The 22,194-nt window shown below is 61.7% G+C and overlaps 1 protein-coding gene across 2 annotated transcripts; it reads left to right on the forward strand.

Moving 5' to 3' along the window:
• The first annotated feature begins 294 nt into the window (after positions 1-294).
• On the forward strand, positions 295-20,951 carry ATG2A (autophagy related 2A). Of its 2 annotated transcripts, none has more exons than XM_082627597.1 (41): positions 295-696; positions 2,764-2,926; positions 3,046-3,198; positions 3,340-3,442; positions 3,840-3,975; positions 4,124-4,222; positions 4,511-4,607; positions 4,696-4,860; positions 4,965-5,105; positions 5,645-5,882; positions 5,968-6,112; positions 6,211-6,303; positions 6,771-6,929; positions 7,040-7,283; positions 7,639-7,735; positions 7,861-8,017; positions 8,713-8,855; positions 8,936-9,087; positions 9,173-9,330; positions 9,795-9,945; positions 10,058-10,281; positions 10,386-10,466; positions 10,657-10,763; positions 10,851-10,943; positions 12,573-12,643; positions 12,869-12,945; positions 13,488-13,658; positions 13,800-13,926; positions 14,015-14,229; positions 14,972-15,180; positions 15,447-15,582; positions 16,988-17,188; positions 17,415-17,516; positions 17,601-17,685; positions 17,779-17,914; positions 18,001-18,073; positions 18,244-18,326; positions 18,563-18,684; positions 18,827-18,981; positions 20,032-20,184; positions 20,276-20,951. In XM_082627597.1, exons 1-41 carry the CDS (start codon positions 526-528, stop codon positions 20,510-20,512), a joined length of 5,823 nt encoding a protein of 1,940 aa, XP_082483723.1. In that variant the 5' UTR covers positions 295-525; the 3' UTR covers positions 20,513-20,951. The 2 variants fall into 2 exon arrangements, with proteins under 2 accessions (XP_082483723.1, XP_082483724.1); XM_082627598.1 differs by having other exon boundaries at positions 296-696; positions 10,082-10,281.
• The last annotated feature ends 1,243 nt before the right edge of the window (positions 20,952-22,194 follow it).

Below are 22,194 nucleotides of genomic sequence, written 5' to 3' on the forward strand. Positions count from 1 at the left end.
TTGTAAAATGCAAATGTTTTCACTTTATCGTTTTTAGAGATGCGTACTGGGCTCACACTAACTATGCCTCTGGAAAGCTTTTTACGAAGTTTAGTGGGACACTGTCCCTTTAAATCCTCGCCAACTACCTCAAGTACTAGTCGGACGAGTCAGCACATGCGCATTCCTTTGAGGGGCTGGCACCTCAAGCAACAGCCTTCCCGTAGCCCGTAGGAGAGAGGTTAAAGGTCTTCCCACACAGAATTTATACGCAAGCGTAAATTAATATTGGGAGCCCTATATCTTACCGAGAGCCCAGTCCCTTTTTCGCGCCTGAAGGCTCCGCCCCCGCGGCCAATCAGTAGGCCTTGCCCTTTGCAGTGACCAATGGCAGTGAGCGTGGGGGGCGTGGTCAGGCGTCCGGGGGTGCGGCCTAGCGCTAAGAGAAGCGGCGGGGTGAGCCGGGGGCTCTAGTGAACAGCGCAACCGGACGGGGAACGCCGGCGGGCGGCGAGTGGAGGCGGCCCGGGCCCGGCGGTCTCCGAGATGTCACGATGGCTATGGCCGTGGTCGAACTGTGTGAAAGAGCGGGTCTGCCGCTACTTGCTGCACCACTACTTGGGTCACTTCTTCCAGGAGCACCTCAGCCTGGACCAGCTCAGCCTCGATCTGTACAAGGGCAGCGTTGTCCTGCGGGATATACACCTGGAGATCTGGGTGAGGATCCAGGCCCGAGCCCTGGAAGGGTCGGACTGGGGGGCGCAGCATCCTGAGGCTCCCTGCGAAAGGGTTGGACTAGGGGACCAGGCACCGGAGTGGAGAGGCCTTGGGCGTCCGGCCCTTTCCAGGGGTCAGCTGATCGCCTCCAGAGCCAGAAGCTGGACAGAAGGGGCCCCTGCCTCTACTTCACAGGAGGAGAAACTGAAGCTGGGGAGCAGGATGTCACTTGTCTGGAGAATGCCAGAATTAGTGTATCAAATTGGGGGCCTGAGTTGAGCGTGGTGCCAAGGGGCTAAGGAGAGGGTGAGGAGGAACCTCGGAAACTAGGGAGCTCTGGTGGGACCAGGCCAGGGAAGTGACAGAGTTGGGGCATACAGCTGGTTAGGGAAGTCTGGCAGGGGTCCAGGGCCCTGCTGTGGGCACCTGTGGGAAAGGTGCCCTGACCTCCTGACCCCACGACCCTGGCTTGGTGGGTGGCGTTCATCTCCGGATATGGATGTCAACAATCGCGTCAGCACCCCTGTTGATCAACACGTTGTGTGACTGCCACCGCTGCCTACTTCCTGCTTTTAGGAGAGTGGGATGGACTGAATGGGTGTTTGGGGAGGAGCTTGGGCATCAGCATCCCCACCTAGAGGAACGCCCTTGAGGAAAGGTGGAGAAATCTGGCCTTAGGCAGAGAGGAAAGAGATGCTGGGGAAGCAGAGAGGAATAAGCTCTGGGTCAGAGGCCTGCGGCTGGGGGCAGTGAGGAGCTGTGTCTCACGGTTCAGCTGACCTGGGAAGTTGCAAAGGAGCTACCAGTTAGAGGCGCCAGACCAGGGCTGGCACTGGGTCAACCCTCCAGTCCAGAGCAACAGGGGTGGGTATGGGGACAGGGGCTTCACGGGTTTCTTGGGGAGCAGACAGGGTGCCTGGCCTCAATACAGTCTGGGCAGGGAAAGCTGGGCTTTAGGGTAGACCAGGTCTTCCTGAGCAAACGTGGGGTAGGCGGAGACCCCTGAGCCCAGACTTGGTGGCACCTCTTGCCTGTGAATCCCAGTGCCGAAGACCTTTTCTGACCTCTGACTTCAGCCTCTTAGGCTGGCCCAGACCTCTAGGCTGCCTTTCTATACTTCCACCCGCCCTGCCCTCTGGTTGGGGATTTGAATTGGCTCCTAGCTAGGCTGCTTTCCTGCCTGGCCTCCAGGGAGGAGTTGGGCCCTGGTGGAATGCAAGTGCTTTCCCAATATACCCGCCCTTCTCCAGGCTGCCACGCCTGCAGCCCCTCCCTTGCAGACCCCCAAAGAAGCCAAGTGCCTGGGTCTCAGTCTCAGTTCCCATAGTACACTGGGTGACTAGGCTAGTCCCTTCTCTTTAGGCCTCAAGTTTCCCCATCTGTGGATCTGTAGGTGAGGAATTTGCACGTGATGTCTGTGGGCCTTCTAGCTCTGCCGTGTATTTCATTCATGGATCCAACAAGTGTTTACTGAGGCCCTCTCTGGGTGGCGCCCCACAGAGCACCTGGAGTCACACAGAGAAGGCAGGTGGGCTCCTGCCCTCAGGGAGCTCCCAGACTGGTGGGGGGGCTGCTCCCCTATTTGTAACCAGGGGCTCTAGCCTTGTGCCTCAGAGAGAGTACAGCTACCCCAAGTGTTTGGAGTTGGGGGGCCCCCTCCAGCTCAGGTCAGCCCCCTGCCTGCCTCTCCTGGACACTCCCCTTAAACTCCACGCTCGCCCAGATAAATGTGGGCTGCTGCTGCTCTCTCTGCCAGGCCTTTGCATGTGCTATGCCCATGCCTGAAACCCTACCTTCCATCCCCTCTGCCTGGCTCCCTCCTCTTTGTCCTTCAGCTCTCCCCTCCTCTGGTTTGAAAGACTGGGCACATTGGACTGTACGGTAATAGGGCGGGCCAAGAGTAGGGATCAGTTGAGCAAAGGTAGGATTTTGTAGGTAGCATGTGGACGGACAGGGGGAGCGAGGGTGCTCTCCAAGGTGGAACAGCCAGGCAAGGAGTGCAGCAGCCAGGGAGACGGCTGGGTTTGGGGCTTCCCTGAGCTGGCTTTGTCTCCTGCCTGCTCCCAGTCTGTGAATGAGGTGCTGGAGTCCATGGAGTCGCCATTGGAGCTGGTGGAAGGCTTCGTGGGCTCTATCGAGGTGGCCGTGCCCTGGGCCGCGCTGCTCACCGACCACTGCACCGTGCACGTGTCAGGCCTCCAGCTCACCTTACAGCCCCGCCAGGGCCCGGGTGAGGGCAGAGCAAAGCTGGGGCGGGGGTGGGGGTGGGGGAGCAGGCGGTGCGAGTGGGCCTGGGCACCCGGGGGCTGACTGGGCCTGCCGGCCCTGAGACCCTCTTCCTACCTGCAGGGCCAGGGGCTGCCGACTCACAGAGCTGGGCCTCGTGCATGACCACGAGCATGCAGCTGGCCCAGGAGTGCCTGCGGGATGGGCTGCCCGAGCCCTCTGAGCCACCACAGCCCCTGGAAGGACTGGAGATGTTTGCCCAGACCATTGAGACTGGTGAGCAGGCCCCGCCCAGCCACTGTCGCCCCTCCGTGGCCCGCAGGGCAAGGGCCTCGGACAGTACCCTGCCGCCTGACAGGGAAACTCTCTCTGGCCCTTGCTGCTCTGCCTGACCTGAGACCCCTCCCCACCCCTCAGTACTGCGAAGGATCAAGGTGACCTTCTTGGATGCTGTCGTGAGGGTGGAGCACTCGCCCGGTGGTGGGGAGCGTGGCGTGGCAGTGGAAGCCCACGTGCAAAGGTAGGGGCAGGCTGAGCTGGGGGGTCGGCGTGAGGAAGAGGGGGAGTGAGGGGCTGCTGAGTGGCCCTGGCCCCGCCTGCACCCCCAGCCTGGGCTCCTGGGAAGTGTCAGGGCAAGTCTGGGTGGGCCTGGGCTGTGGCCGGGACAGGGGGCAGCGAACTGTGTTGTGAGCCTGGAGTGGTATCCCGGGGCCAAGTGGTAGAGGCCCAGGGTGGCTGGGCCCCCGGGATCAGGTGACACGCTGAGGGTCTGGGGAGCAATGGCCGCGGAGGTCCAGGATGGCCTGGCTATGATGGGACGGCTCCGCAGGCCAGACTTCACTGACCCCAGACTCCTAGAACAGAATGCTGTGTGGGGAGAGGGTGGCCTGGGCAGGAGCTGATCCTACACTCCCCAGACTAGAGTACTGCGATGAGGCCGTGCGAGACCCAAGCCAGGCTCCGCCTGTGGATGTGCACCAGCCCCCTGCCTTCCTCCACAAGCTGCTGCAGCTGGCAGGGGTCTGCCTGCACTTCGAGGAGCTCCGCCCACAGGTGGGCCGACTCTGGTCCTCACCGTCTCTTTCTCCTTCTAATCCCTGTCCTCTCTGGCCCTTGACCCATCTGCCCCTCTCCATCCCTTCTGACCATCTTTGGCTGCATCTTTTCAATCCCTCCCCTCCCATGTCTTCTTGTCTCCCAGGAAGGACCCCCAGAGCCTCCCTTGCAGATTGGCAGCTGCTCAGGGTGTCTGGAGCTGACAGTGAAGTTGAAGCAAAATGAGGCCTTCCCAGGCCCCAAGGTGGGTCTCCAGGCCCCTGGGGAAGAAGGAGTATGCCCCATCTCAGAATCCTCCTCAGCAACGCCGATCTTCCCTGGGACGGAGCGGGGTTGTTGAGTGGGGGAAATTACTGCCTTCTAGGCAAGTGGAGAAACTGAGGCCCAGAGTGTTCACGTTGGAGCCAGGGTCACACAGCTAGTTGGTGGCAGAGCTTAGCCTGGCAACCGGCGTCCTGCCTCCTCAGGGTGAGGGCATGTGGGTGGCGGCAGTGGCTGGTGTGGGCTCCATGGTTGCTTCCTCCACCCCCAGCTGGAGGTGTGTGGGCAGCTGGGCTCCCTGCACCTGCTCCTGACCCCACGGCAGCTCCAGCAGCTTCAGGAACTGTTTGGCGCACTGAGCCTTGCAGGTGAGGCCTCTGGGTGGTCCAGGGAGTGGGATGGCTGGGAAGGCACCTGCCAGACTGGACTGACACAAGGAAGTGTCCTCCCCCGTAGACCCCGAGGGCCTGGTCGACAAGCTGAACAAGAGCCGCCCACTAGGTGCTGAAGATCTGTGGCTGATTGAACAGGATCTGAATCAGCAGCTGCAGGCGGGGACTGTAGCTGAGCCCCTCAGCTCAGACCCCCTTTCGAACCCCCTTGTCAACTTGGAGAGCACTGGTGGGTGTGGAGCCAGAGCCAGCAATTTGCGGGGTGTCTACTGTGGGCGCAGGAGTCAGGGGGCTGAGCCCGGCTGTCTCTGACCCCCTTCCTCTGTCCCACAGACCTCTTCTTCTCCATGACAGGCCTCACAAGCAGTGTGGCCTCAGCCCTGTCTGAACTCTCCCTCTCCGATGTAGACCTGGGCACCTCTGTGCACAGCAACATGGCCTCCCGCCGGCTCTCTGCTCAGGGCCCCCCAACCGGTGAGTCCTCCAAGGGCAGGAAGAGCTGGAAGAAGGCTTGGTGCCGGTGTCATCTTTGCTACGTGTATGTGGGAGGCCTCCAGCGCTGCCTGGAGGTCCACCGTTGGTGACTTGGTTCCGTGGGCACGCTCAGGGGAGGTGGCGATGCGATGGACAGAGAACCTGGGTTTCGGAGTTAGAGACCTTGGGCCAAGCACCTAAACTCAGTTTCCCCTTCCATAAAAAAGGGATAAGATCTGACCCTGCCAGGCTGCACATTTGGGCTGATGTTTATTGAGAGATCGCGTGTGTCAGGTACTGAGTGAGTGCTTCGTCACCTCCGGTTCTTCCAGCTTCCTTGAGCGGGTTGAATTGAGCTTAGACTCAGTGTCTAGCGTAATAAGGCTTCACGTCACCCATGCCTGGCCGAGCCCCTGGCCAGAGTCACGATCCAGCTAGGCCAGGGCTTCTCCTGGCCCCTAGCCCAGTGTCTGACTGTCACTTTACCTGGGATGCCCATGAGCTCTGGGGAGCCTCTGGTGAAGCCTTTGTCCTCTCAGGCAAGACAGCCCCTGCACCCCCCTCGAACACCCTGCGCCCCGACTCGCTGCTGAAGATGACCTTGGGGGGTGTGACCCTGACCTTGCTTCAGACATCTGCCCCGTCTTCCGGACCACCTGACCTCACCACCCACTTTTTTGCGGAGTTCGATGCCACCAAGGACGGGTCCTTCGGCTCCCACGACTTCAACCATCTCCGACCGCGCTTCCAGAGGGCCTGTCCCTGTAGCCATGTCCGGTATGAGCCCAAGGCGGGCCTGAACTAGAGGGGACTCCCTGAGCCCGCGAAGCCCACCTTCTGACGCCCGGCTTCTTCCCCATAGGCTAACGGGTGCCGCTGTGCAGCTTTCCCGGGAGCTGAGGACAAGCAGGGGCCGGCGGGTGACCAGCACAGAAGTGCGCTTCGGGCACCTGGAGGTGCTGGAGTGTCTGTGGCCCAGGGGCACCCCGGAGCCCGAGTACACAGAGGTGAGGGCTGAGAGCCAGTGTGTGCACGGCAGGGCCTAGAGGTGAGGGTGGGCTTGGGGGCTCGGCCTGACCCTGTCGTCTTCCATGTCCCGTCCCAGGTCCTGAGCTTCCCCAGCAGCCTGCGGTCCCAGGCCTCGGCTCAGCCTTGTGCTCACCTGCATCACACGCAGACCCTGCGCCGGCTGCCCAAGGTGACCCACCCTACTCCAGGCCCAGGGGCCCTTGGCTTCTTCCCATGGTGTATTGCCCCCCACCAGCCTCCCCTGGTGCCTCCCTGCCCCCACCCTCCACCCCCCCTTGCCTGTGCTCAAACCAGAGCACGCCTCCCCATCCCATCCCGGAGCCCTTGAGTACTTCCGGGCCATATACATGCCATTCTCTTAGCCCCTCTCCTGGCTCATCTTGACAAACCCCTGCCAGCCTCCAGGGCTGGGGGTGGTAAGTATTGGGTGGTTTTTGTTAAACGAGCATGGTCGTCTGCCCCGAGCAGGCGGTGAAGGTCTCCCCATCCCCTCCCTCCTGGGTTCCTCACTCAAGCTCTTCTCCTCACAGCTTGGGAGGGCTCTGTGTCCTTTCTGGTTTTGCTCAAGGGGAGCCCTGCCCATCCTGCCCTCACCCACCCCACAGCCCTCGCTGACCTGAGCACCCTCACCCTCAGAGCCGGCCCCGGCGCCCAACTGCCTGCCATTGTCACTCAGAACTGGCCCTGGACCTGGCCGACTTCCAGGCAGATGTGGAGCTGGGGGCCCTGGACCGGCTCGCTGCCCTGCTGCACCAGGCCACCACACCCCCTCCCGAGCAGCCGGCTGGCCTACTGGTAAGATGCGCAGCCAGGGTGGAGAGCTGGGCGTGGGCCCTCTGGCTCTTGGCCACAGTTGGGTGGGGGCGGGGGGGCTAGCAGCAGCTCTGACTCCCCCCCTCCCACAGACAGAGCCCCCGCCAGCAGCTGAGCAGCATGCAGTGGTGCGGCTCTCGGCACCCCGGGCCACACTGCAGCTGCGCTTCCCCATTGCTGACCTGCGGCCTGAACGGGACCCCTGGGCGGGCGGGGCCGTGCGGGCCGAGCAGCTGCGCCTGGAGCTGACTGAGCCCCAGTTCCGGTCAGAGCTGAGCAGTGGGCCTGGCCCCCCAGCCCCCACCCGCCTGGAACTCACCTGCTCCGACCTCCATGGTAAGAGCCCCCCCAGGAGACAACCCCTTGGGCAGAGGGCTCAGGCCTCTAGGAGAGGTGGGCTTGGGGCCACAGAAGGGGCTGGGTCACGCTGGGGCAGACCCTGGTCCAGACCTTATCTGCTTCGTGAGGCACCAGCCTTGCGTATCCCTGGGCCCCTCTGGGCAGCGGGCAGAGTGGGCTGTTCATCCCTGGGCCGCTGCAGACTATGGGCGTGAGGGAGGGCACAGGTCTGTACACAAGAAAACACAGTTGTCATGGGGGGGCTCCAGGCCCCCACTGACCCACCTGGCCTTGAGGAAGAAATGGGGAAAGGTGGCAGTGACAACACCCTGTCCCTCCCCATCCCGTCCAGTCACCTACGAAGATGGAGAGAAGCCACCTGTCCCCTGCCTGCGGGTCTCCAAAGCCCTGGATCCCAAGAGCCCTGGGCACAAGTACTTCCTGCCCCAGTAAGTTGGGGCTCTGGGAGGAGCAGACAGGAGAGGAGGGCTTTGCTACTGAGGGCAGTGGCAGGCCACTTGGGACTAGGGGCTGGGGGGCCCTGCAGGCCAGTGACAGGCCTGTGCCCTGGCAGGGTAGTGGTGACCCTGAACCCCCAGCTCAGCGCACAGTGGGAAGTGACCCCGGAGAAGGGGGAGGAGCTGGAGTTGTCGGCCGAGAATCTGTGCGAGCTTCGGGAGCCTGAGCCCTCACCCTTCTCCTCCAAGAGGACCATGTACGAGACGGAAGAGGTGAGGTCCAAGGCCTTTGGGTCTCACGGGAGCCACTTGGTGGCTCTGGATCAGGGGGACAAGACCACATGGGGCACCAGAAAATGTGTATCAGCACCAGTGAGAATTTCATTTCTTCCATTGTCTCTGGTCAGTGGGGAGTCTCAGGGGGCCCAAGAGTGAGGGCAGCGCCTAGGGGACATGGGCCCTCGGTGGGGAAGACCATCCTCGTCCCATCAGTCATTTCTCAGCAGGGTACATTTGGGCCTCAGGATCCTCTTCTCTGAAGGTGATGAGGGTTGAGTGAGAGGGTTGAGTGAGAGGTAGTTAGGGGCCTGGCCTCTGGGCCAAACAACCTGGGTTCAAATCCAGCCTCTGCCACTCAGTGGCTGTGTCATCTGGGGAAGTTGTCTAACCTCTTGGAGAGTTACCTACAGATGAGTTTCCTGATCTGGAAAGTGGGTATAATGACCTGTCTCATGGGCCTGTCGTGAGGATAAAGGGGTTAACATAAACGAGGCCCTTGGAGCAGGGTTTGCATGCAGTCAGCGCCTCAGACAAGATGGCTGTCATACATCCCAGCAGAGAAGGGCTCATGTGAATTAATGAATGAATGAATGAACGATAGGAGTTCAGGAAGCAGACCTGGGTCTGATTCTAAGGCCGGCAGCAGGCCCTGACATCTCTCGCATCCGCTTCCCTGCTCCCACACCTAGATGGTGATTCCTGGAGACGCGGAGGAAATGAGGACCTTTCAGAGCCGGGCCCTGGCGCTGTCCCGCTGCAGCCTGGAAGTGGTCCTGCCCGGCGCCCACGTCTTCCTGCCCAGCAAGGAGGTCTACGAGAGCCTCTACAACAGGTGGCGACGTGGGCGGGGCAGGGGGTGGCAAGGGGCTGGGCCGGGCCTCCCTCACCGCCGTGGTGCAACTGCCCTCTCAGGATCAACAACGACCTGCTCATGTGGGAGCCCGCGGACCTGCTTCCCACCCCCGCCCCCGCCCCTGCCCCCGCCCCTCGGCCCACCGGCTTCCCAGATGCCTCGGGCTCCTGGCACGACAGCTTCAAGATGTGCAAGTCTGCCTTCAAGCTGGGTAGGAGGGGTGCCCTGGTGGGGCCCTGGGGCCGGGGCCGCCCTCCCAGGTCTCCTTCCCACTCGGCTCCTTGCTCTCCCCCCAGACTCGGACTCGGACGACGAGGACACCCACTTCTCAGTGGGGGCATCAGGCACCCCCCAGCGCCTTGCCCCTGAGTCCCAGAGCCCTCACTCCCAGAGTACCTTCTCTACACTGGTGACGGTGCTAAAGGGTCGGATCACGGCCCACTGTGAGACCAAGGTGAGCACAGCCCAGGGGAGGTGAGCCCCTGACTCCAGAGCCCCCACTGGCAGGAGAACAAGGCCGGTGTGAGCAGCTCCAAGTGGGGAATGTGGGAGACAGAGGCCCCACCGGGGGCCGAGTGCGGCCTGTCTAGCCAGTAGCACCCACCCACCACCCACTGACCCACCCATGCCCCCCCCACCCATCCCATCACGCCCCGTCAGCCACTTACTAGCACCTTCTATACGTACGGTACCATGCCAGGGGGCTGAATGGACACCATCTGATGCTTGGAGGTAGACAGGGCAGGGATGACCCTTCCCCTCTGGCAAAAGAGAAGGTGCTGCTCTGGACCTCCAGCGCTCTGAGTAGAGGCTGGAGCCGATGCTAGTCAGGCCCGGGCTCCAAGAGGCGCCCTCACCTCTGAGGGCGTGGAGGCTGCTGAGTGTAGCTGGTGAGGCTGAGCCACATGCTGCCTGCAGGACGAGTGCGGGAAGCGGCTGGAGGCCACGCACGGGGAGCTGGTGCTGGACATGGAACAAGGCACCATCTTCAGCGTCTGCCAGTACCGAGGCCAGCCGGGACTTGGCTACTTCTGCCTGGAAGCTGAAAAGGCGACACTGTACCACCGAGGTGTGAGGGCTGGGGGCCAGTCACCGTGGGGTCTCTAGGGTACATGGGGAGGGGTGGTCTTTCAGGAGGGATGTGTGCCCCGGGTGGAGTGGGTGATCAGCCAGCTTGGCAGGTGGCTCACCAGATGCCTCCTCAGCGGCTGTGGATGACTACCTGCTGCCCAGTCGCCTGGAGCTGCCCACCTTTGCTCCTCCGGCCCAGCTGGCCCGAACCATCTACCCGTCAGAGGAAGGGATGACTGAGCAAGGAGGCGTGGGCCGCAAAGGCCAGGGCCGGGGCCCCCACATGCTGTCCACCGCAGTGCGCATCCACCTGGACCCTCACAGGAACGTCAAGGTACAGCTGCGCCTGCTTCTGGCCCACCTGTTTGGCCAGGGCCACTGCCTCCCTGGTGCCTGGAGGACTGGGCTGCCACCATGCTGACTGTGCCCTGCCCCCAGGAGTTCCTGGTGACACTGCGGCTGCACAGAGCCACCCTGCGCCACTACGTGGCCCTGCCAGAACAGAGCTGGCATTCCCAGGTGAGGGAGGGTAGTGTGGGGGGCATGGGCTGGGCCAGAGCTGACCTTGGACTGGAGCCGACTTCTGGGTGGAGCCCCTGGGCAAGGGTGTGACAGACAGTTGATGGGCAACTGGGGAGCTGTGCTGGGGTTGGGGGGGTCTAAGAAAAAGACCCCCTCCTCCCCGTCTCTTTCACTCTGGCCCCCAAAGCTGTTGGAGTTCTTAGATGTCCTGGATGACCCAGTGCTGGGCTACCTGCCTCCAACGGTCATTACCATCCTACATGTACACCTGTTCTCCTGTGCCGTGGACTACAGGTACCCAGGCTCAGGGGGCTGGGGGCTGGGGGCTGGGGCCCCTGTGTGAGGAGGCTGCCCCAACCCAAATGTGACCCACCCCTCCAGGCCCCTCTACCTCCCTGTACGTGTCCTTGTCACGGCTGAGACCTTCACCCTCTCCAGCAACATCGTCATGGACACCTCTACCTTCCTGCTCAGGTATGCAGCTCCCCCACCCGAGCTCCCCGTCCATCCCACCCCAAGTTGGCTGCAGCTGCCACTCCCCCAGGGTCCTGTGTACCTGCTGTATATCCTCAGGTCAGTCTGAGCCTTTCTGGACATTTAGGTGATCCCTCCCTGGGGAACAAGATTGGGTTTCACCTTCCCAGAGTCAGTCAGACCTTCCAATCAGAGCCTTAAAGGTGCTGGAGCTCTCGACCTGATCGTCTCACTTCTGGCGGTTGTCCTCAGGATAGAAGGATAAGAAAGGTAGAATATAATGCCTCTGTAGTATAATTTAAAGTAGTCAAAACTTGTAAACAACTTAAATGCCACCAAATTACGACCTCAGTCAGTGAACGTGGCCCACTCAACCATTAAAATCAAATTTAAGAATAACATTGAAAAATATGGGGAAATGCCATAGTACAATATTTATATAGAGATATAAAACTATATATATATATAGTTGGGGTTTTTTTTAAGATTTTTGGGGGTGTGTTTGTATGCATCTCTGTGTGGCTTCATAGAAAAGACAGGATGGAGATATATAGTTGTCCCTTGGTATCCCACAGGGGATTGGTTCCAGGACCCCTCGTGGATACCAAAATCCAGGGGGGCTCAAGTCACATATAAAAGGGTGCAATATTTGCATATAACCCATGCACATCCTCCCATATACTTTTTTTTAATTTATTTATTTTATTTATTGATTTTTGGCTGCGTTGGGTCTTCGTTGCTGTATGCGGGCGTTCTCTAGTTGTGGTGAGCAGGGGCTACTCTTCGTGGTGCACTTCTCATTGCAGTGGCTTTTCTTGTCGCGGAGCACGGTCTCTAGGTGCACGGGCTTCATTAGTTGTGGCACGTGGGCTCAGTAGTTGTGGCTCACGGGCTTAGTTGCTCGGCAGCATATGGGATCTTCCTGGACCAGGGCTTGAACCCGTGTTCACTGCATTGGCAGGTGGATTCTTAACCACTGCGCCAGCAGGGAAGTCCCTCCCATATACTTTAAATCGTCTCTAGATTGCTTAATAATACCCAACACAATGCATATGCTATGTAAGTGGTTGCCAGCACATGACAAATTCAAGTTTTGCTTTTGGGAACTTTCTGGATTTAAAAAAAAATATTTTGATCCGCAGTTGGTTGAATCCTCAGAAGCAGAACCTGCAGATATGGAGGGCTGACCATATAAGGTCCTTTTCTCAGAATTCGGGATTAGCTGTATTTTTTAAATATTTGAAAGGAGCTTATGTTAGGTTGCCATTAAAATAAAGACTTATTTTAAAAGAACAATGCAGGCTGTAGGGGGAAAACAGAACATTTCCCTCCCAGGGCTGCTATGAGGCCCGGGTGAGGTGGAGGAGCTGGAAGTTTCTGGAGAAAGAGAAACGCTGCCCAGTTACCTCGAGTGCCTGTTGTCTGGGCCTGTGGTACAAGACTCCAGGCCCAGTCTCCCCACTGTACAGACAGGAACCCCGAGGCCAGCACTAGTCTTCTCTTGTGGGCTTGGGACCCCCTGTTGGTGCCCCCGCTGCCCGTCTCCATGAGCGAGCCCCACCCCTGCCAGCTCCTTCGGAGCTGCCGCCTGCAGCCGTTCCGGCCCTTCTCAGCCCCGTTCCCCCCCAGGTTCATCCTCGACGACTCTGCCTTGTACCTGTCCGACAAGTGTGACATGGAGACCCTGGATCTGCGGCGAGGTGGGCAGGGCCTGGACTGGGCTCCCTCCCCTCTGAGGGGCTGTGGCCCCCGGCCGTACCCAGAGCAGCCCGCTATCCTCACCCAGCTGCTGGCCAGGTTCTCAGCGCCCACGCACATGTGCACGCACACAAGGGCTGCACCCAGACAAACCCTAGATTCTCCCAGCGGGGCCAGGGGCTGGGTAGGAGGAGGCAACGGGAGCCTCTCCTGCCCTTCTGCCTCAGATTATGTCTGTGTCTTGGATGTTGACCTTCTGGAGCTCGTGATCAAAACCTGGAAGGGGAGCACTGAGGACAAACTGGTGAGTGTAGCCGTCGCCCAGGGTCCCCCAGAACTAGAGCAGGGACCGGGGCAAGGGAGCCTTCAGGGGATCGCTTTTCCCCAGGCACCGTCTCTTTGTTTCTGCTCCCTGAGCCTGGGCTCAGGTCCCAGTCACTGACAGCCCTTCCCTGTGGTTATTGGCCCTCCTGGGAAGGGCCAGACCTTTGGTGGACATCCCTCCATATGAACCCTGCCAGCAGAGGGCAGCTGTAGCCACGAAAAAGCAGGGCCTCGGGAGTCAGCCTTTCTGGGTCCCCAGTTTCCTTATGTGTAAAAGGGAGACCTCAGGCCCCGCCTCACTGGAGACTGGGCGCTCAAAGTCCTTCACACGGGAGTGTACTCTTGCTTCCTCAGGCGGCCCTGGGCAAAGCCCCTTTTACTCTCTAGGCTCGGTTTGCCCATGTGTTCAAAGGGTAGCTGGCTGACCGCCCCAGGCTGACCACCCCAGGGGAGACCTGGCCCAGCCCTGTCTAAGTCCGGTGGGGCTAGAACCCGGGCTCATACCCGCCCTCAACCCTGCAGAGCCAGCCGCTCTTCGAGCTGCGCTGCTCCAACAATGTGATGCACGTGCATAGCTGTGCTGACTCCTGCGCCCTGCTGGTCAACCTGCTCCAGTACATGATGAGTGAGGGTGACCTGCACCCCCCTCCCCGGCCCCCCAGCCCCACAGAGATTGCCGGCCAGAAGTTGCAGGTGAGGCCTGGCCATACAGGCCACCAGAGCTCTGCCCAGACCCCTCCCTGCCATGGCCCCCAGGGACCTGGTGATGGGGGAGCCCTGGGGCCCCCCCTCCCTCCTGACACGCATTCACCAGTCCTCCCCTGCCTGGCCCAGCTCTCGGAGAGCCCTGCCTCCCTGCCCTCATGCCCCCCAGTGGAGACAGCCCTCATCAACCAGCGGGACCTGACCGACGCCCTCCTGGACACCGAGCGTAGCCTGCGGGAGCTGGCCCAGGCTTCAGGTGGGCTCCGGATGCTTTGGGGCCAGCAGACACAATCAGACACCCACATCGGGCATCCCCCTAAACCGGCCTCTTTTTCCTCCCACAGGGAGCCCCTTCTTTCAGGCCTCTCCAGTGTCGGTCTACCTATTCCCAGGCGAACGGAGTGGGGCCCAGCCCCCCTCGCCCCTGGTTGGGGCCCCCACTGGCAGCTTGGGGTCCCACTCAGAGGCCAAAGAAGAGGAGAAGGAAGAGGAGGGGGATGGAGACACTCTGGACAGTGATGAGTTTTGCATCCTTGACGCTCCTGGCCTGGGCATATTGGTGTGTGGTGGGCAGGCTGGGCAGGGGCCTGGAAGAGGGTGGCTCAGTTCTAGGCCCTTCTAGAGCTCCCACTGTGAGAGAGGCAGGAGGTGGTCAGTATCAGTGGGGAAGTGGGGTTGGGTCCCTGGGGAGGCAGCCCTCACTCTGGGCTTTGAAGGAGTTGACGGATTTCCAGAGGAAGTGCCAAGGCATGGAGTCCTGGGCAGAGGGACTGGGACGTTCAAGAGTAGGGAGGGGGCTTCCCTGGTGGCGCAGTGACTGAGAGTCCGCCTGCCGATGCAGGGGACACGGGTTTGTGCCCCGGTCCGGGAGGATCCCACATGCCGCGGAGCGGCTGGGCCCATGAGCCATGGCCGCTGAGCCTGCGCGTCCGGAGCCTGTGCTCCGCGACGGGAGAGGCCACAGCAGTGAGAGGCCCACGTGCCGCAAAAAAAAAAAAAAGAGTAGGGAGGGACAGGAGCAGGGCAGGTAGCGGGAGAGAGGAGAATCACCTGGCTGCAACGGTGCTGGCCTCCTGGCCCCCAAGTGCCAATGGGAATGACGTCCAAACTCACTGTCACATTCAAGCAAGACCTGACAGGGCCGGCAGGAGCAAGGGGCACTCAGGCTTCTCAGGATAATTGCCTGTGAGAATCATCTTTTGTGAAAAAGGGGAGAGAGATGCGAGGATGAGGGAAAAACAGGTGGCCTGGACTGGGGAGAGCTTCTGTGCCCTATGTGTTCACTTGGCCTCCTCCTGCAGCCCCAAGATGGGGAGCCTGTGGTGACACAGCTGCATCCAGACCCCATCATAGTGCAGGACGGGCACTTCTCACAGCCACTGGGCAGCACGGACCTGCTGCGGGCCCCTGCCCACTTCCCAGTGCCCAGCAGTCGTGTGGTGCTGCGTGAGGTCTCCCTTGTCTGGCACCTCTACGGGGGCCGAGACTTTGGCCCGCATCCCGGACACAGGTGAGAAGGAGAGGGCGCAGGTGGCAGCTGTGGCAGTAGGGCCCCCAGGAGGTGAGGCCAGGGCTGGGGTCCAGTTCTGACCCTAAGCAGCTGGTAACCTTGAACCAGATCCTCACCTTCTGGCCTTGTTAACTCTTCCTCTTCCCTTGCCCCGCCTACCTCCCAGGAGAGGGTCTCTTGCCCCAGGCTGAAAGTCCTGCTCTGATGGGAGGGAATAAGGACAGGGGCTTCCCCTGAGTCAGCGTGTCCCTTGTTCCTCTTCCCAGGGCCAGAGCAGGCCTCACAGGCCCCAGGAGCTCGCCTTCTCGCTGCTCCGGCCCCAACCGGCCCCAGAACTCCTGGCGTGCTCAGGGGGGCAGTGGCAGGCAGCACCACGTCCTCATGGAGATCCAGCTCAGCAAGGTGAGGCCAGCCAGGCTGGGGCGCCAGCACAGGCCCTCGTGTCCCCGCTGCTCAGCTGGCACTCACTCCACGGGAACTCCTGCGGGCCCCTGGTCCTGTACTCGGTCAGCTGCTGCCATGCTGTTCCAGATGCTGGATGTAGCGATGAGCAAAGCAGACAGAAACCCTGCCTTCCTGTCCCTTGTATCATAGTGGAGGGAGCCCAGTAAGACTATATATACAGACGCTCAAATGTGATAAACGCTCAGGGAACGTAAACAGGGGGCACAGGGAGTGCTGGGGAGGGCGGAAAGCCCTCGTGAAAATGTGCCATTTTGCACAAAGATGTGAGGCCACAGTGAGCCAGGGAGAGGTTTTCAGGCAGAGGGCACAGCGTGAAGGCCGCAAGCTGGGAGCATCCCTCGCGTGTTCCGGGAGTAGCAAGGCCAGCGAGACTGCAGCTGGGCGGGGAGGGCAGTAGGAGACGAGGCCAGAGATCCAACCCAGACCAGGCCGCGTAAGGCCCTGTAGACCACGGATGGTTTTGGTTTTTACTAGAGGGACGGTGGAAAGAACCACGGGCTGGGCTGCTGGGCTGAATGTGCATGAGGGAGAGAGCAGGCCGGGCTGACCTGAGAAATTGTGCAGGTCAAGTGCCGCTTACTAAGGGTGAGCCCGCACAGACCCACTCCCTGAGCTGGTAAGGGCCCTTGTGCTGAGAGGATTCGGGGGCATGTGCTTCAGAGTGGTGGCCGGGGCTCCTCGGACACCCGACGGGCCAGGGAGCCAGTGCCAGCGCCGGGTGAGGGGGAGACAAGGCTGGAGCGAGAACCCGCCGGTGAGGGAGGCTTTGACCTGTCAGGGGCAGGAGAGGTAGTCCAGGTCAAGGGCAAGGGCTGAGGGCGGGCTTTGGAGGGAGAAGCACAGCCTCGCCAGGCCACAGTGAGGAGTTTGCAGGGCACCAGGTGGGTGGGCAAACACTTTACAAAGATCCCTCTGGGTGGGTGGAGAGGGGCTGGAGGGGACGAGCAGGGGGGCCGGGCAGGGGATGGGTGACGGCAGCTCCGAGACCAGGTGCAGCTGTGGCGGTGACAGAAGTGCCGAGGGACTGGAGAGATGTTCTCAGGAAGCAAAACTGACAGCCGTGGTGATAGAGAGATTGCAGGGGGAGGACCGAACCAACGTTTGCACTTAGGGTGATAGGGGGACAGGTGCCACTTGGGTGACAGGAAGGCTGGGCGATTGGGGGCAGGTGGATTCTCGGGAGGCAGTCGGGTTCATCGTGGCCGTGGGGAGTCTGAAGTGCCTGTGGCACAGCTGTGTGGAGGCGTCCAGGTGGCAGCCGCTGTGGGACTGAGATTGGGCTGGGAGAGCCCCCTTCGCTGTGCAGCCCTGCCTGCCGCTCAGGCCTCCGTCCACCCCGCAGGTAAGCTTCCAGCACGAGGTGTACCCGGCAGAGCCAGGCCCCGTAGCCCCCGGCGAGGAGCTGGAGGAGCAGCTGCTGTCCCGCCAGGTGTTCATTGTACAGGAGCTCGAGGTCCGAGACCGGCTGGCCTCCTCCCAGATCAACAAATTCCTGTATTTACACACGAGTGAGCGGATGCCACGGCGCACCCACTCCAACATGGTACAGGCCGCCCGCACGGTCCACCCTGAGCAGGGCACACACGCATGCTTGCGCGCACACACGTGCATGTACACATACATACCCCAGTTGTTTGTGAGCCTGGGAGGGGGGCGGGGCCCAGGCAGGCTTAGCTGAGGGAACAGCATGTGCAGGAACAACGGGGGGAGCAGTGGGGGCCAGGGGCCTGAAGCCCAGTGGGTGCCCAGAGCTCACCCTCCGCCTTCAGCTCAAGATCAAAGCGCTGCACGTGGCCCCCGTGACCAACCTGGGTGGGCCCGAGTGCTGTCTCCGCGTCTCACTGCTGCCCCTGCGGCTCAACGTGGATCAGGTGAGTGGGCTGTGTGGGGGCAGTGCCTGAGGTGAGCCCACCGCCTCCAGGCCTCTGAATCTGACCTGCTCCTTCCCCCGGCAGGATGCTCTGCTCTTCCTCAGGGATTTCTTCACCAGCCTGGCGGCCAGCATCAACCCTGTGATGCTGGCGGAGACCTCCACTGAAGGTGAGCCGCTGGGCAGGGAGGGGAGGGTCTAGGCCTCCTGCCTCACAGCCATGCCTGGGCCCATCCCCGGTCTGTCCCCCGCCTCTCCTCCAGCTCACCCTGAGACCCCAGTCCAGCCCAGCGGCCCCCAGGAAGGACAACCCGAGGGTGCGGAGACCACCAGCTCCCAGGAGGCCGCAGGCGGTAGACACGGCGCCTCCCCTGCTGAGCAGCAGCCCATCTACTTCAGGTAGGGCCTTAGGCTGGGGGCCCCGGGCCAGGCTGCAGGGGATCAGGCCAGTGACCACAGGACCCCTTTCCCCGCTCCCCACCCAGGGAGTTCCGCTTCACGTCCGAGGTGCCCATTTGGCTGGATTACCACGGCAAGCACGTCACCATGGACCAGGTGGTAAGCGGGGCTGTCAGGTCCCCATTCTGCCCAGGTGTGGCCTGCTCTTTGAAGGCCAGGGGGCCAGGGCTGTGTCCAGGCACCATCGGCTACTGTCAGCCTCTAGTGGCTCCTGTGAGCTGGGCGGGTCCCTGGGTCCCAGTAAACTCCAACCCCTCCTCCCTCCCCAGGGCACTTTTGCAGGCCTCCTCATAGGCCTGGCCCAGCTCAACTGCTCCGAGCTGAAGCTAAAGCGGCTGTGTTGCCGGCATGGGTGAGCCTCCAGGCCTCTCTCAGGGCCCTTTCTCTGTTCCTGACTGTGGCCTTGGCCAAGACATCACCCCTCTGGGACCTCAGTTTGTGCTCTGTGAAATGGCCCCAGTCAATCCCTCCGTACGGGGCTGGGTGGAGCCGTGGGGAGTGTTGGGGTGCCTTGGGTCCTCCTGGCCCTGTGACCCCTCAGCGTGTGGCCCTGCCCCACCCCACCCTCCTCTTCTCTCCCCTTCCTAGGCTCCTGGGTGTGGACAAGGTGCTGGGCTATGCTCTCAACGAGTGGCTGCAGGACATCCGAAAGAACCAGTTGCCTGGCTTGCTGGGGGGCGTGGGCCCCATGCACTCTGTGGTCCAGCTCTGTGAGTATCTGACTTCGGGGGCTCTTGAAAACGCCATACTCTTGGGCAGCCTAGAAACCGCTATTGGGAATAGGTGGAAGAGTTCCCACAGCAGGGTAGGTGGGGGCAGCCTTGGGCATCTCTGACCACCCCGTCCCCCCAGTCCAAGGGTTCCGGGACCTGCTGTGGCTGCCCATCGAGCAGTACAGGAAGGATGGGCGCCTCATGCGGGGGCTGCAGCGGGGGGCTGCCTCCTTCGGCTCATCCACAGCTTCAGCTGCCTTAGAACTCAGCAACCGGCTGGTGCAGGCTATCCAGGTGAGTGGGCCCCCCGGCGTCCAGGCCATGCAGGGCAGGGCGGGTCTGCTCCATGGCGCCCAATTCCATCCCCAAAGCTCTACTGAGGGTAGGCCATCTGGGAATGTAGTATCTTTTGAGGAACAGTCACGGAGAAAAGAGGCCGAGTGACTGGCTTGGGGCCCACCGTGGCTCCCATGTGGGAGGGTGAGTGCCCCCAGGCTTTAGAGCCCACTGGGTCTCTGGTCATGGCTGTGTCCTGAAGGGGAGGGAAGGGGGCTGGCTCTGTTTACCGACAAAGAATCATTCAGGCCTCACGCTTTGCCAGGCCCAGATGGGAAGGCAGGGGGTTATCCTGTGAGCAGGTGCAGTTGAGTGCCCTGGGTTCTGGAGTAGAGGGGGCCGACAGGCAGGTGTTCGTGGTCAGTCCTAGGAGGTGAAGGTGTTTGTGGCCAGTCCTAGGACGTGAAGGCGTTTGTGGTCAGTCCTAGGAGGTGAAGGCGTTTGTGGCTAGTCCTCAGAGGTGAGGAGTGAGCTTGCAGATGCACTGGGGGGTGGGGGCAGTCTCTAGAGAGGAGGCTGGAGGGAGAAGCAGGCACCTGAGGGCCACCCCAAGGGCACTAAGCTGGGGTGTAGGACAGCCAGGCGAGGAGGTTGGGGGGAAGGAGTGACACTGGGGGCGAGAGAACAGAGGAGCCAGCGGGCAGCGGGTCACACTCAGTGATGGCTTAGTGATCTGTAGGGATGGGTCAGGGCAACCCAGGCTTCCGCCAGGGCCGCCCCTGGAGCTGGCAAGGAGCAGGAGGCGGAAGGCCATGCGCTGAGCTCAGGCTGCATCTGCGGCACCCACAGGTGGGCAGGTCAACAGGAGAGGGGTGGGTGTGGGTCCAGAGGACATTAGGAGAGTCCCCTCCGGAGGCATGCAGTCCACCTGCAGCCCCCTGACCTGGGTGGTGGGAGCTTGGCAGGACCCCAGGAGCAGCACAGTAAAGCATGGATGCGGGGGAGGCAGGTTTTTGGGGGGTGGGCTTAGGCCCCCTCTCCTCATCTGGTGCCCGCCGTGCCCCCCAGGCCACAGCTGAGACGGTGTATGACATCCTGTCCCCGGCAGCGCCCATCTCACGCTCCCTGCAGGACAAGCGCTCTGTGCGAAGGCTGCGGAAGGGCCAGCAGCCAGCCGACCTTCGGGAGGGCGTGGCCAAGGCCTATGACACAGTTCGAGAGGTAACGAGGCCCAGCCCTGCTCCCATTCCTCCCCCGTCCTTCCCCCCGCCCCTCCCCCAGAGACCCCAGCACTGACCTCCCACCTCCACAGGGCATCCTGGACACAGCTCAGACCATCTGCGAGGTGGCGTCTCGGGGCCATGAACAGAAGGGGCTGACAGGCGCTGTGGGGGGCGTGATCCGCCAGCTGCCCCCAACGGTGGTGAAGCCCCTCATCCTAGCCACAGAGGCCACGTCCAGCCTACTGGGGGGGATGCGCAACCAGATCCTCCCTGATGCGCACAAGGACCACGCTCTCAAGTGGCGTTTGGACGAGGCCCGGGACTGAGCCCCAGGCACCCGGGACGCCAGGGCGCGGCCTGCCCACCTCGTTGGGCCAAGAGCTGCGGCCCACAGCTGGATGGGCCAGGCCTTCAGGGGAGGGACCGGGAAGGACCCTGATTGGCCCACCCACTGCCAATCGCCGTGAGAGTGGAGCCTCCCTGCCTGGGCCCTCGGCCCTGCCTCTGCACTTTTCCTCTGGAGAGAAAGGACGCTGCCCCCACCACCCCGGGGCCCACACTGCTGCCTTGGTCCATGGTGGAGGCTCTCGGACCCTCCATCCTTGTTCCAGGGTGGAGGCTCTCAGATCAGCCAAGTGTCTTTCTGTGTCTCGGGGGGAGATGGGGGAATGGACACCTTGTGGTTCAATGTATTTTTAAGCTCCTTGAGTGTGTGGGTCAGTGTCTGCATGCAGTGGAATAAACTGCCCATCGCCAGCCCCCTCATCCTGTGTACCTGCACTGCCCCAGCCTCAGCCTTGACCTTGACTCGCCCCATCCCCATGTCTGCACCCAGCACGTCCCTGTCACCACCAGAGGTTGCCACAGCCTCTCCGCCCACTCAGCAGGTTAACAGTCCACCACCACCCTGCCCACCGCCTCTGGCCTAACCCAGTCACCTGCCCACCTCTGCGCTCCTTCCCTCGGCTCCCCTGCGGCTACGCCGGGGGCTCCTTGCCACTCTCCCGGGGGACCACCACCCTGGCCCCACTTCTGGCGTGGCCAGCACGGAGTGGAGAGGGGAGGAGGAATGGTCCTTGGAGCCCACCTCACCCAGACCACGTTTCTTGGCCCTATACCTGAAAGAGCTCAGGATCCTACCCTACCTGGGGCCAGGTGTGAGGTGCGCTGGCAGGACGCTGGACCAGAGTAAAGGGTAGGGCTGTGGAGTGCCCCAGGGAGGCTCAGACTCTGACCTTGTGACCTGAGGCCACGCCCTTGGTCTCTGAGCCTCAGGTGCCTCCCGGTAATCCCTGCCCAGCTGACCCAGGGACCATGAGGGTCAGTGATGCCGTTCCTGGAAGGCTGGGCCTTCTGGAGGCTGCTGCTGCCTTCCCTAGCAGAAGCTTTTCTTTCAGGTGACTGGAACCTCTGCCCTGGGGTCCCAGCTCCAGGCCACTGGAGGGGGAGGGGCGCTGAGGGCAGCACTCTGGCTGGAAGGGGTCCCGACAGTGATGTTTGCACAGAAACTTACATGGGATGGGGACATTGCTATTGTCCACGCCCCCCCTCAACACCCCCGTACCTTGTTTCTTGTGAACAAGGAAGAAAGGGCTGCTCTGATCATGCCCCTCCCCGCCCCGCTCCCCAGTAGCACTGGGCTGAGATGGGAGGGCCTGTGAAGAAACAGGCCCAGGTTAAGAGGCATGGACGGACGTAGAGAACCCTCACCGTGCTGGGGTGTCAGCAAAGCCCCCTAGCTCCCCCTTTGTGTGCCTGGTGGCCCCTCCTCAGTGAGGGAGATCTGGGCACCAAGTGAGCAGGGCAGACGTTTTGTCCTGGTGGACCCCAGGGTCCTCACTGCCCACGGTCACGCAGTGACGGGGCGGGGAGGGCTTTTGATGGCTGGAGGGGCAGGCGGCGGCCCAGTCTGATTCTTCCTGGAACTGCCCCACCCTGCCCGAGCACAGTCCAGGCTTTCATGCCCTTTGAACCTCGCTTGTGATCGGTATTGACAGGCGGCAGGGTA

This window comes from Mesoplodon mirus, assembly GCF_964341445.2.
Source record: "Mesoplodon mirus genome assembly, chromosome: 7".
Taxonomy (NCBI): domain Eukaryota; kingdom Metazoa; phylum Chordata; class Mammalia; order Artiodactyla; family Ziphiidae; genus Mesoplodon; species Mesoplodon mirus.

Excerpts from the sequence above, each read along its gene's own strand:
- ATG2A (XM_082627597.1), top strand. The coding sequence starts at position 526 with ATGTCACGATGGCTATGGCCGTGGTCGAACTGTGTGAAAGAGCGGGTC. Across the intron at positions 17,189-17,414 it reads GGCGCACCCACTCCAACATG|CTCAAGATCAAAGCGCTGCA; the intron begins GTACAGGCCGCC and ends CTCCGCCTTCAG. Across the intron at positions 18,685-18,826 it reads GCACTCTGTGGTCCAGCTCT|TCCAAGGGTTCCGGGACCTG; the intron begins GTGAGTATCTGA and ends CCGTCCCCCCAG.